We start from the raw sequence: 13,082 nt of genomic DNA, 5'->3' as shown, positions 1-13,082 counted from the left end.
AGGAAGAAGAAGAAGAAGAAGAAGAAGAAGAAGAAGAAGAAGAAGAAGAAGAAGAAGAAGAAGAAGAAGAAGAAGAAGAAGAAGAAGAAGAAGAACTGGCTGAAGCCAGGCACTGGGGTTTCATACCTGTAGTCCTAGCTACTTAAGAAGCTGAGATCTGAGAATTATGGTTCAAAGCCAGCCAGGAAAATGTGAGACTCTTAACCACTAAAAAGCCATAAGTGAAGCTCTAGCTCAAGTGGTAGAGTGCTAGCCTTGAGCATATAAAACTCAGGGACAGTGCCCAGGCCCTGAGTTCAAACCCCAGAACCAGCACATACACAAAAATAACTTTAATGGATATGTTTAAATGATTCCCTCTTATATAAGTAATGCATGCTAAGAAAAAATCTTTTAAGAAGAATAATTCTTAGCTGGATGCCAGTGGTTTATGCCTGTAATCCTAGTTTCTCAGAAGGCTGAGATCTGAGGATCATAGTTCGATGGGGCAGAAAAGTCCATGTTAGACTCTTTTCTCCAATTAACCACTCAAAAACAGGTAGAAGAGCTGTGGTTCAAAGTGATAGAGCTCTGGCTTTGAGCAAAAGTGCTCAGGGATGGTGCCCAGGTCCTGTGTTCAAACCTCATGACTGACATAATTCTTTAAGTTTAAAATAAGCCACTACTTCACACTAGTTTTTCAAATGTTTTTATATAGTAGTGTATTTTAATTATATAAAGAAACTTCATGTAATTGCTTAGCAAAACTAACTCACAGTCTAATAAAATGAATACCAGAAAGCTGGTATTTTAATACCAGAAAGCTGGTATTTTATATGGTCTAGGGTGATCAATCTGGGAAGGGGTAGCACATGAATGAAGAGAGGAAAGGCGGGTGAATACCATCATAATATTGAATGGATAGGAAAGTTGAGGAGAGGTAGGATTGGGAGGATGGGGATAACTGACAAAAGCAGTGACCCATTTGCACAACTATTTAAAAATAGGAAACATATAGTAAACATATAGTTAAAAAGAGAACTTTCCTTGTGGATTCTATACATGCATATAATGTATTTTTTGGATCCTGTTGGGCCTGAACTCTGGGCCTGGGCACTGTCCCTCGGCTCTTTAGCTCAAGGCTACCACTTGAGCCATAGCACCACTGCTGGCTTTTTTTTTTTTTTGCTTATGTGGTGCTGAGGAATCGAACCCAGGGCCTCATGCATGCAAGGCAAGCACTCTACCACTAAGCCACCTTCCAAGCCCTCTATGATTCTTTTTTAACCCTCTCCCAGCACATCCTCCCAGTTTTACAATTATTAAAATTGTAAAACCAATTAAGGGCTTAATTGTTCTATTTTCATACATTAGATATTTCCATCACTCTCTCCTTTCCTTTGCTCTCCCCTGTGTGTTTATGCTAAACACACTCCCTTTTACATTCATATCATATTGTTTAATGTATAGATTCTATATAGGGGAGAAAACGTGATATTTATTATTTTGGATCTGGCTTATTTCACTTAAGAGAACAATACCTTTTATTTTCCTGCAAATGACAAAATTTTATTCTTCTTTATTGATGAATAATGTGTATTTTATAACTTGGCTTTTATAAAAAGTGCTATGACTAACTTGAGTGTACAGGTTTTCTTACGGTTGGGTGGTCTTATGAGTGAAGATCCTAGATTCTTCGTTTTCTGAACAAGGAATTAAACCAAAGTACATTAAAAAAAATGGTACCAGGTACAGGTGGCTAAGATCTGAGGATCACAGTTCAAAGCCAGCCTGGGCAGGAAAGTCTGTGATATTCAGCTCCAATTCACCACCCAAAATCTGGAAGTGGAGCTGTGGCTCAAGCGATAGAGTGCTAGCCTTGAGTAAAAATACTCAGGGAAACTATCCAGTCCCTGAGTTCAAGCCCTAGAACTGGTGTGTGCACACACAAAGGTAATGTAAAGCAAAGAGTTTATTGGAAAGATTGAAAGTACACAATAAAGGGAAATATCTGGAGATGGATAACTCAAGAGCCAGCACTTTGTTACAAAGCTTTAGTGCTCTAGGATTCAGGGATTGTTGGAGTAGATTATCATATTAATAATAGTAGCCTGTCACTAGAGAAATGAGGGACAACTTTTTAGAAGGGATCAACAATATGCAAATTTTCCATCTCACAATTTTAAGTATTTGTATTAAGAGTTGACTCCACCTTATTCCCCCTGGTCAAGCAAGACATTTGGTGCCCACCAAGAGGCTTGACCACATGCCTGTCCACAGGCAGGTTATTCCAACCATGTAGGCCTGGCCAAAAGTCCCTATCACCCCTGGTGGGACATTCTACTCTAGACCTAACCAAAAGTACCCATCCCTAGCCCGGAAGTAATTACAGCCTGATTTTTACTCCTTCATTTCCTCGTTAAGACCCATATAAGCAGGATCCCCAAACCAATCCCTCACACAGCCTACAAACCTGCAGGAAGGTCTGTGCCACTGGCTAGTGACAGTCCTAGCCTGTTGACAATTGAGTCCGGTCTATTCCTTTTCCATTCTCTTCCATTTTCCTAACATGTATGAAATGCGACCCGGATGCATGAAGCCTTGGGTAAGGTTTTCTTTCTGAAAAGGTCAGGCAAAGGATACAACCATTCCCACTGTGCAATCACCTGTGTCTAGTTAGAACTGGTCCATAGTTTTTCTATTCCTAGAAAAAGTTCTAACTACGGATTGACTACTAATTACCTACAAGGAGTGACTGTGCAAGGGTAGTGAGGAGAAGATAAAATTTATGTGTGTTTCCCATGGCATGACCAAGAGACTTGGTTTCAGTTTTCTTTCCCAGTATCAGTATCTCTACTGTATGTTACTTTACATTCCATCAGGTTCCTGCCCAGAATGGTACAGCAGAGTGGTAGTTCTATTGTTAGTTTATTGAGGCAGCTGCATATTAATTTCCTTAGTTGCTATACTAATTTATATTCACAGCAACTGTATATATGGATTTCTTTCCCCTGAACCTTCAACCTTGGCTGTTGTTCGTTATCTTGATGATAGCTACTATGATTGGGGTGTATTGGAATTTTAATGAAGTTTTGAATTGCAGTTTCCTTTCTGGCTAAGGATGTTGAATATTTATTTTTATGTTTAATTGGCCATTTGAACTTCTTTTGAAGAGTATCTGTGAAAATTGATTTTTTATTAACTGGATTATTTGTCTCTTGGCAATTAATTTGAGCATTTTCTATATTCTGGATATTAATCCTACCACAAAGGAAGAGCTAGCAAAGATTTTCTCCAATCTGTAGGCAATCTTTCATTTGAGAAATTGTTCTCTCTGAGGTGTAGATGCTTTTTAACTTGAAACAATCCCACTTATTAATGCTTCTACATTGGAGTCATTTTTATACATAAACTCCTTATGTCTATTTGTATTGTCAGGTTACATGCTGCTTTAAATAAAGGAGATAACATGTAAATTTGTTGGTATATATGTATGTACAAAGAATAATGTTAATGACATGTATATTTGAGATTACTTGATATTGGATACAAATATCTATGAATACAGAATGAATGGATATTAAGATATGTATATACACATTCATAAATATGTATACATATGAGCAAGACAGATTACAGATTATGTCTCCATAAATGTATGACTATTGTATTTCTATGTAAATTTGTGTGCAACAAAATGTGAGGAATGTGAGAAAGATAGAATACAAATTGCAAAAAGAGAGCTGAAGAGTGCAACAGAGGAGCTGGTTGGATCCACTAGAAGAGGGCAGAAGAAGAGAAAGCTACTTATAGTTCCGAGGTTCTGAATATTGAAAAGAAAAGGAGGAGGCCAGGAAGGTTTCCAGGGCAGGAGGACAGTCAATTCCATATTTGGAAGAAAGGGGCGTCTTCAATATGGACGAGAAAATGAGATACAAATCCTATACAGAGAGAAGGAGGAGACAACAGCTGCAGCTGCAGCTGCAGTTGGTGGAAGCCCAAGGTGGCAGAGGATCCGCCTCCTCCAAGAGGAGGGTGGAGGGCTCAGGATACCCCCACCTCCTTTGACTGCCCTGCAACCCTCTAGACACTTATCCTAGCCTACGAATCCCCCCCCTTCTCAGATCCGGCAAGAACGCTTGGGGGCCAGTCTCCTACTGATCCTCCCTGCCAGAGGATCTTAGCTGGGGCAACTGGAGGTATCTAATTTACGCGAGTAAGGCCCCCTCATCCCCTCCCCCCTGGCGACAGTCGCCAGACAGGACAAGGCCATTGGTACACGTCAGAACGGAGAGGGGGGATGGGATGGAATCCTGTAATCCTGCAGGAGATAAGGGGGTGGTGGTGTGCTCTTGGCAAGAGCAGTGTCGGGAGTGCGGTGGGCAAAGAAAACCAGGAGCATTAGGAGCCACTAAAGAATTTGGAAATGAGCGTGGAGAAGCCAGGTGGGTGTGGGGGAAGTGGGTTGGGACAATGGGAGGGGGGGTGCTGTTGTTGAGTGGGGAGGGGCCTCTGTTCGGCCGGCTGGGTTGCTCAAGGCTGAGGTATGGGAAAAGGTAGTGGAGGGAAGGCGCTTAGACGAAGATCTTGAATGGGCGCCAAAGGTGGGGGAGGGGTGGGGGGCAGGGGACACTGAGCTAAGATAGCCAATTCTTTCCTGCAGAGTTTCTAATCCTGCTCTGCGGGACCGCAGCTCCAGCCCTGCCCCACAGCCTAAAAGAATCTGGGGGAAAAGCTAAGACTGAAGGCATATAGCTAGAATTTCTAACACAGCTGACTGGATAACAAGGAAAACGTAGGCACTGGCACAGTGTACACAATCACCATCGTGGAGAGAAGTCTTGTAGCACACACACTTGCTATTTGTCTCTAACCTCTTTGTCGTCCCTGCAGACATGAACACCCCTAATTCATACGAGGAGGACGTGCAACAAACCGAGGAAGCTGCAGGAGAGGCCACCGCATCTAACAATGGGATGAAGAAGAAAACTTCGCAGAAGAAGCAGAGGAGCAGACGTATTTCCCAGCCAACCAGGAACATCGTGGGTTGCCGTATTTCGCATGGATGGAAGGAGGGCAACGGTCCCATCACACAGTGGAAAGGAACAGTTCTTGACCAGGTGCCAATTAACCCCTCACTTTACCTCGTGAAATACGATGGAATTGATTGTGTGTATGGATTAGAACTTCACGAGGATGAAAGAGTGTTATCACTTACAATTATGTCGGAGAAGGTAGCATCATCTCAAGTTAGCGATGCTAATCTTGCAAATACCATCATTGGCAAAGCAGTGGAACACCTGTTTGAGGGTGAGCATGGTTCTAAGGATGAATGGCGGGGGATGGTACTAGCCCAAGCACCTATCATGAACGCTTGGTTTTACATCACCTATGAGAAAGATCCTGTCCTGTACATGTACCAGCTTCTAGATGATTACAAAGAAGGCGATCTCCGCATTATGCCAGAGGCCAGTGAGAGTGCTCTTACAGAGAGGGAGCTGGGAGTAGTGGTAGATGGGCTAATAGGAAAGCATGTGGAATACACCAAAGAAGATGGCTCCAAAAGGATTGGTATGGTCATTCATCAAGTGGAAGCCAAACCCTCTGTATACTTTATCAAATTTGATGATGATTTTCATATTTATGTCTATGATCTGGTGAAAAAGACTTAACTGTTAGGGTAAAATTGGTCACAACTGTGAAAATAAACAGTTTGTTAAAACATGCAACAAATGTTGTTCTTCAGTGTATTGAAGAAGTTAAAGGGTCCCTGATGACCAAACATTTTGGACAGTATAATGGTTGTTGTGTTCTGAAAAATACAAATGTATGTGGATGTGACACACTGTGTGTAAGCACTATGTTTTTGGTGGGTAGGGCAAGGAAGGAGCAGCTGTCAATTCAACCTGTGAATAAAGTGCTGCTAGTATGACCAGTCATCTAAAAATGGAATGAGACTTAACTGGTCTGGTCTTTAGGGAGGGGAAGGAACTAGAGATGGGCTGTGGGTTAAAGAGAGGAGATGACTGCTTAGGAAGAGGTGGAGAGGTGCCAGAACAGTGGGAGGCTTCCTGAAGGAGAATTAGGGGGGAAACATCCAGTAGGGAAGGGAAGGAAAGATGAAAACATAGCAGAGAGTGATATTGGAGCTTAGACTAACAGAAAAACAAACAAACAAAAACCAGACAAGATAGATTGAGACAAAGAAAACTTAGAAAATGTCCAGCATAGTCGAGGAAAGATAAAGTTGGTGGAGATCTGTGGAGAGGCTAAGGGATGGTTGATGCAAGGTTAGTGTGACCCACAAGGGAGGGACACAGTAAGGACAAATTCTGGGAAGACAAAAAAGACTGAATGAGTGAAATTATAGACTAAGAAGTGTGGAGAGCAGATCTCAGGAGGATTGGGAAGGCCCAGGGAAAAATCAAGACTCCTGACAATATTGTTGCTCTTTCTTATGTGCACAAAGGCAGTGTAAAGTGTCAAAGAAGGCAGGTGCATTGGAGCTTCCTTAGAAAGACATTTAAGCAGGGATATCTCCAGTAAATTCAGCAGGAGTCCATTTTTTACTTATAAGACTTCTTGTTTCAGGGAGTTTGTGTCATACTTGTTAAGCAGAACCTCAACTCTCAGCCTAAACATTAGGCTTCAGAAGCTCTAGGAAGAGATAATAACCTTTATCTGGTAAAAAATAGAACCTTGTTGAGCCCAGATACAGTAGTACCATCTCTGTTGTAGCCCTTGCTAAAGTGTTCCTTGCTTCACCAGAGAGGAAGCACATCAGAAGATTGAGCCCTAAGTATTCTCAAGGCAAGGGGAGACCTTGACTGCCCATTCTTCTGTTAACAGCTGCCTTAAACCACAATTGAACTCCAATCAGTGCTGCAACAAAGAACAGCTCTCTTTCCCCAGAATCCCCATTCTGCCTATATCCTCCACAAAGCCTATGGCTTTTGACACCTCACTGGTACCCTCTGGTTAGTATTGCCCTAAACTCACAGGAAAGTGTCATGGAAGTTTGCAGAGCTCTTTGTTTCCAGGTGATGGTAGATGTCATGAAGAGTAGAGGTGGGAGTTGTGATTTTGTGTTAGGTTATTCCTTTGGTTGTATATTGTCACATGGAGAGGTTTTGTGGTTGGGAGATGTAGTGTGAAACCTCAATAAAGTCTGAAAACTATGATGTCTAGCACATAGTCTGTGTCTTACTTTCTCTTTTTGCCTTCTATTTATCCAGTCCAAAGCTCCCTCTTAAAATGCATGCTCTGTTGGGTGCCGGTGGCTCACATCTGTAATCCTAGCTACTCTGGAGGCTGAGATCTGAGGATTGAGGTTCAAAGCCAGCCCGGGCAAGAAAGTCTGTTATTTCCAATAACCACCAGAAAACTGGAAGTGGTGCTGTAGCTCAAGTGGTAGAGTGCTAGCCTTGAGCTGAAGAGCTGTGGGACAGCACTCAGGCCCAGAATTCAAGCCCCACAACTGAAAAATGTATACCCTCAAAAATGCATGCTCTCATTTTTGTATACCCAATAACCTATACTTTTATCCTCAAACAGAGTCCTGGTGAATCCCTGATAGTTAGAATGCCTGGCCTACATGCTGGTTTTGGACAACAAGGTAATAGGGGGGAGGCATTAGGGAAACTCAACAAAGAAACATGAGAAATGTAGTTCATTCTTTCATCCTAACTGTGAACTTCAACCTAACAGTGAACCTGAGATTGTTCAACTCAAAAACTACACAAGGCAAGTCCAATTCACCATAGAGAAATTAATTTGTCATACACCTCCATCCAACACAAGCTTTCCATCTAGGGACCAATTTCAGTCCACTATCACATTTGCTTAATCTTTGGATTTTATTATTATTATTTTTTGTTGTTGTTGTTGGTCGTGGGACTTGAACTCTGGGCCTGGGCTCTGTCCCTCAGCTCTTCAGCTCAAGGCGAGCGCTCTACCACTTGAGCTACAGCGCCACTTCCGGTTTTCTGGTGGTTTATTGGAGATAGGAGTCTCACGGTCTCTCCTGCCCGGGCTGGCTTTGAACTGCGATCCTCAGATCTCAGCCTCCAGAGTAGCTAGGATTACAGGCGTGAGCCGCCAGCACTCGGCTGGATTTTATTATTTTCTAGTTAAAATTTGGTACTTTTTTTTTGTCGGTCATGGGGCTTGAACTCTGGGCCTGGGCACTTTCCCTGAGCTTTTCTGCTCAAGGCTGACATTGAATTACTTCGAGCCACAGCTCCACCTTCGATTTTTCTGGTGGTTAATTGGAGATAAGAGTCTCATGGACTATCCTTACGGGGCTGGCTTTTGAATCGCCCTCCTCAGATCTCAGCCTCCTGATTAGCCAGAATTACAGGCATGAGCCATTGGTGCCCAGCTAAATTTTGTACTTCAGACATTTGGGAAAGTTCACTTAATCTGAATACATGCCTGCCTTCTGTGGGAAAGCAATCAGAACGATAATAAAAACCAAATAATTGAGATCCACATTCCATCAAGGATAAAGGCAGCTGGGTCTGAGGTAGGATTCAGCCCATTTTAGGCTCAGAATCTTCTCTCTAGTTGCCCCTCCCCCAGCTGGCCTGCTTCACTGTAATAAAATGCACACTTGTCCCTTGGAGGCATGTGTCTGTAACTTCATGGATACACCCAGCAAATCCTTCCCATTTTAACTTTCCTTGTCCTGACTCTGTTCTTAGTTCATTTATTTCCTCTTTATCTCAAAGGTACTTTGGATGGGAGGGGGCTGCCAGGCATTGTTTAGACAAAGGTACTGATGGTGCTGATGACAAAGCAGGGAACAAATAAAGAATGACCTTACCCACACAGACACTTCATGTTAGGGACAAAGACTGTGGCCAAGCTAAGTAAATATACTTTTGTAGTGGCAAGCGCTAAGAAGGAAAAATAAAAGCAATGTATGGACTTGAAATTTCAGAGAGGTAGGTTTGCCAGGGGAGGCATCACTGAGCACTTGGCTTTTGAGTGAAATCCTGAAGGTCATAGTGAAGTGGTCCTGTAGCTCTCTGAGTGAAGGACCATTCCAGGTAGAGGGCAAAAAAATATTGAGGCCCCAAGGCCTGGTATATATGAGGAGAACAGGCAGGATGGCAGCATGGCTGGAGCTGAGTGAGCAAGGTAGGGAAGAAGAAGAGATTTCAGAGAGGTCATGGGGTGTGGGGAATCAACAAACTTAAGAGCCCTGTCAGTTAGCAGTCTGTGACATTTATTTTTAACTTATTTATTTTAACTTATTTAACTTACTTCTTTTTATTTATTTACATAATATTTGTTTTTACTAAGATCAGTATTAGAGTCAGGGCTTAAGTATGTTGAGAACTCTCCTCAACTAAACCCTAGCCACTTTGATTGTGGATTTTTCATTAAGAGGAAGCTATTCAGCTGTTTATAGCAGTGGAGTGATACTATGTTTTAACAGGATCACTCGCAGCTCTAGAGCATAGATTTTATGATACATAAAAATTCAGTAAGGATGATCATATATAACAGAAGAATAACAGACACAGAAACTAATCATAATAGAAGTAATATTTCAGATGAGTAATGATAAAATCTTTCACTTAGTAAATAGTAATAAATTAATTTTCCATATTTTAAAGATGAACTTAAAATTCTTCACTTTTTACACATGAAATACATTTCAAATATACCTATTATAGAAACATTATGAATCACATTAATTTGTATAAAAAATATATGTTTATAACCTTAAAAGCAAATTGTACAGATAGGTGCTGGTGACTCAGGAGGCAGATATCTAAGGATGGAGTTTTGAAGCCAGCCCAGGCAGCAAAGTCCATGTGACTCTTATCTCCAATTAACCACCAGAAAACTGCAAGTGGAACTGTGGCTCAAAAGTGGTACACCACTAGCCTGTAGCAAAACAAAACAAAACACAGACACAGACACACAGATACACAGACGCACGGACACACACACACACACACACACACACACACAAACAAGTCAGGGACAGAGTCTAGGCCCTGAGTCTAAGCCCCACCGCTAACAGAAAAAAAAATTGTACAGATTGCTTATTAACAATTTTTGTCAGCTACTAAGAGCATTACTTTGTTTAAAAAACATTTAACACTCAACCATGAGCTAGTGGCTCATACCTAGAGTCCTAGCTACTCAGGAGGCTGAGATCTGTGGATTGTGGTTCAAAGCTAGCCCAAACAGGAAATTTTATGAAACACTTATCTCCAATTCACTACCTAAAAGAGCTTTAAGTGGAGCTGTGATTGAATTGGTAAAGCACTATCCTTGACCACAAAGCTTAGGGACAGCACCTAGGCCCAAAGTACAAGCCCAAGGACTGATACAAAAAATGTTAATACCTATATTTTGTAAGAGACATTTATGAAAATTTTAGAATATTAGTTGGGAGAATGTTCATCTTCTTTGGAAATTTTAAATATATCTTTTAAATGCATAAAATGTTGATACTGCATGAAGTTTAAATACATTTCTTTATATTAAAATATATATTACTGTATTTCTAAAACCTATATACATAGTGGAAGAAAGTTAATAGTAGGCTACAAACTTGCATATTCCAAATGAAAAAATTAGATTTCAGCATATTCATGTGCTTATTCACAGAAGCAAACTTTGCCTTGCTGAACAAAATGAAAAAAAAATTATTTGTATTATATCTTATGAATAAACACAAATGACTGACACTAATTTGACAAAGGATACTAATAGAAGAAAATGCCCCAAACAAAAGCCCACGTAATCAAAAAATACATTATCTTAATCTGTTCCCTGATACTAACTCTATCTTTTCCATAACATTTGTTATCTTCTAACTCATATAAGTTTCTTAGTTATATTTATTGTCTTCCTCTTTCCATAATGTAAGTTTTATAAATACAAGATTTTTTTTTTGTCTGAGATGGGGCTTGAATTCAGAGCCTTGCCACTGTCCTGAACTTTTTTGCTTATGGCTAGTGCTCTAACATTTTGAGCCACAGTGCCACTTTCGGTTTTCTGATGCTTAATTTGAGATAAAAGTCTTGTGGACTTTCCTACCGCAGCTGGCTTCGAACCCCCATCCTCAGATCTCAGCCTCGTGAATCGCTTGATTGGTAAGTGTGAGCCACCAGCACCCAGCAAATACATGATTTTTTTTGGTTCATGTTTTCTAATGTATCTCATGTTCTTAGGACCATATTTACTGCATATAGGTATTCAGTGTATTTTTGCCTTTATTAATCTCAGCATTCCAGACATGGAGAAGTTTGAAATATGTATAATGTCACCAAGTAAACAAGTCAGAGAGAATTTACACCGCTAATAGGAGTTTTAAGTTGGAGATAACTTTTTATTATCTAATGTAGTTACAGATTGCATATTTCTACCAATTTCATTGTTATATTGTCCAAAGACAATTCTGCATCATTATTTTGTGCTTCCCTATATCTCATAAGTAAGGCAAAGAGTTGGTTATTAACTTTTGAAGAATTTTTTTTATTGTGAACATACTGTACAGAGGGGTTACAATTACATGGGCAAGATAATGAGTACATTTCTTATCAAGCATTGTAGCCTCCTCCTTCACATCCCTTCCCAGCCTCCCTCTGCTCCCTCACCCAATCCTTCCCCCTGAAGAATGTTTGAATAAAATAGAAGTCTTTGTAAAATACAGATGGTAACTGTCTACAGAGTGAAAGATGGGAATTCATTCTGCAATGTTGCAAATATAACATCACTTTCTGGTCTAAAAGAAGACATATTTAATGTATCTTACAAGTTTCTTAAACTGAGATTTCCTCCATAATGAAACTTAATACATATGTATGGTCAGCTATCCATTTCTTATTATTATGAGGTAAATGGGGCTCAAGAATCAGAGTTAAATTCTGGTATTCTGGCTATAGTTTCTTTCTTTTTTTTATGGCGGTCATGGGGCTGAACTCTGGGCCTGGACACTGACCCTCAGCATTTCAGCTCAAGGCTAGTGCTCTACCACTTGAGCCACAGTGCCACTTCTGGTCTTTTCTGCTTATGTGGTGCTGAGGAATTGAACCCAGGGCCTCATGCATGCAAAGCAAGCACTTTACCTCTGAGCTACCTTCTCAGCCCCTGGCTAAAGTTTCTAAGTGAACAATAAAGTATTAATGATTGAAATTAAGGAGGTAGTTGGTATTAGTATAAATGCCAGATTCAAAGACAGAGACTGGAACCATACTTGTTTGTTGCTTACTCAGCTATAATTTATAGACTTTAAAAATTATTTAAAATAAATAAAAATTAAATTAAAAATATTTAAAAGAAATATTCCAAATTAAATTGTTTTATAACTGGGCTTCAATTGAACATGCCAATGTATGAGTACAATGCATCTTAATCAGTATCATTGAGGCAATTTTACTATCTATCTGTTGGGTAACCTCTGGCCTACTCCTCTCTCACACATATTCATTCTGGGTTTTTGTCCCCTTCCAGAAAACAGTGATAGAAATATGGCAATACTGAGAGCAAAAGGATTAAAATAACTAAGAAAATAAGCTGGGTGCCAGTGGCTCACTTCTGTAATCCTTGCTATTCAGGAGGCTGAGATCTGAAGATCTATGTTGGAAGCCAGCCTGAGCAGAAAAGTCCATGAGACTATCTCTGATAAACTATTCAGAAAAAAACAAAAGTAGTGCTGTCGCTTAAGTGGTAGTGTTAGCCTTGAGCACAAAGAGGCTCAGGGACAAAGCCCAGGCCCTGAGTTCAAGTCCCAGAACCTGAAAAAAAAACACTTATGGTAGTTTACATGGGCAATGAGGGGCTAGAGAAATAGTGCCCAAAGACAAAGGCTGTAGGGGCTGAGTCATGTCTCATGACTCAGTTCATCCTTCAGACAATCATGCTATCTTAGATACATTGAGAAATAACTAAAGATAAGTTAGAAGTTCTTTTTCTGATGACTACTTGCTACTTAAAGGAATTTTGGCCTTCATAGATTTCTAAGACAAACAAAATTTCTGTGGACACCATGGATCAGTCATTTATTTGTATTTGTGTCCTTACTGCCTCACATTGGGTATATAATGCTGAAAAAGTTAATCAAGGAACAGACCCAAAGA

General features: G+C 40.4%; 1 protein-coding gene across 2 annotated transcripts; it reads left to right on the top strand.

Annotated features, from left to right (window-relative positions):
* The first annotated feature begins 4,874 nt into the window (after positions 1-4,874).
* Positions 4,875-5,651, top strand: LOC106000479 (spindlin-2B-like). 2 transcript variants are annotated; one of them, XM_013035755.1, is made up of 2 exons: positions 4,875-5,099; positions 5,403-5,651. In XM_013035755.1, the coding sequence occupies exons 1-2, from the start codon at positions 4,875-4,877 to the stop codon at positions 5,649-5,651; spliced, it is 474 nt and encodes a 157-aa protein (XP_012891209.1). The 2 variants fall into 2 exon arrangements, with proteins under 2 accessions (XP_012891209.1, XP_012891208.1); XM_013035754.1 differs by having other exon boundaries at positions 4,875-5,651.
* The last annotated feature ends 7,431 nt before the right edge of the window (positions 5,652-13,082 follow it).

This window comes from Dipodomys ordii, unplaced genomic scaffold (genome assembly GCF_000151885.1).
Source record: "Dipodomys ordii isolate 6190 unplaced genomic scaffold, Dord_2.0 Scaffold219, whole genome shotgun sequence".
NCBI classification, from domain to species: domain Eukaryota; kingdom Metazoa; phylum Chordata; class Mammalia; order Rodentia; family Heteromyidae; genus Dipodomys; species Dipodomys ordii.
Note: the sequence above shows the minus strand (reverse complement) of the source record. Positions and strands in the feature narration are given on the sequence as shown.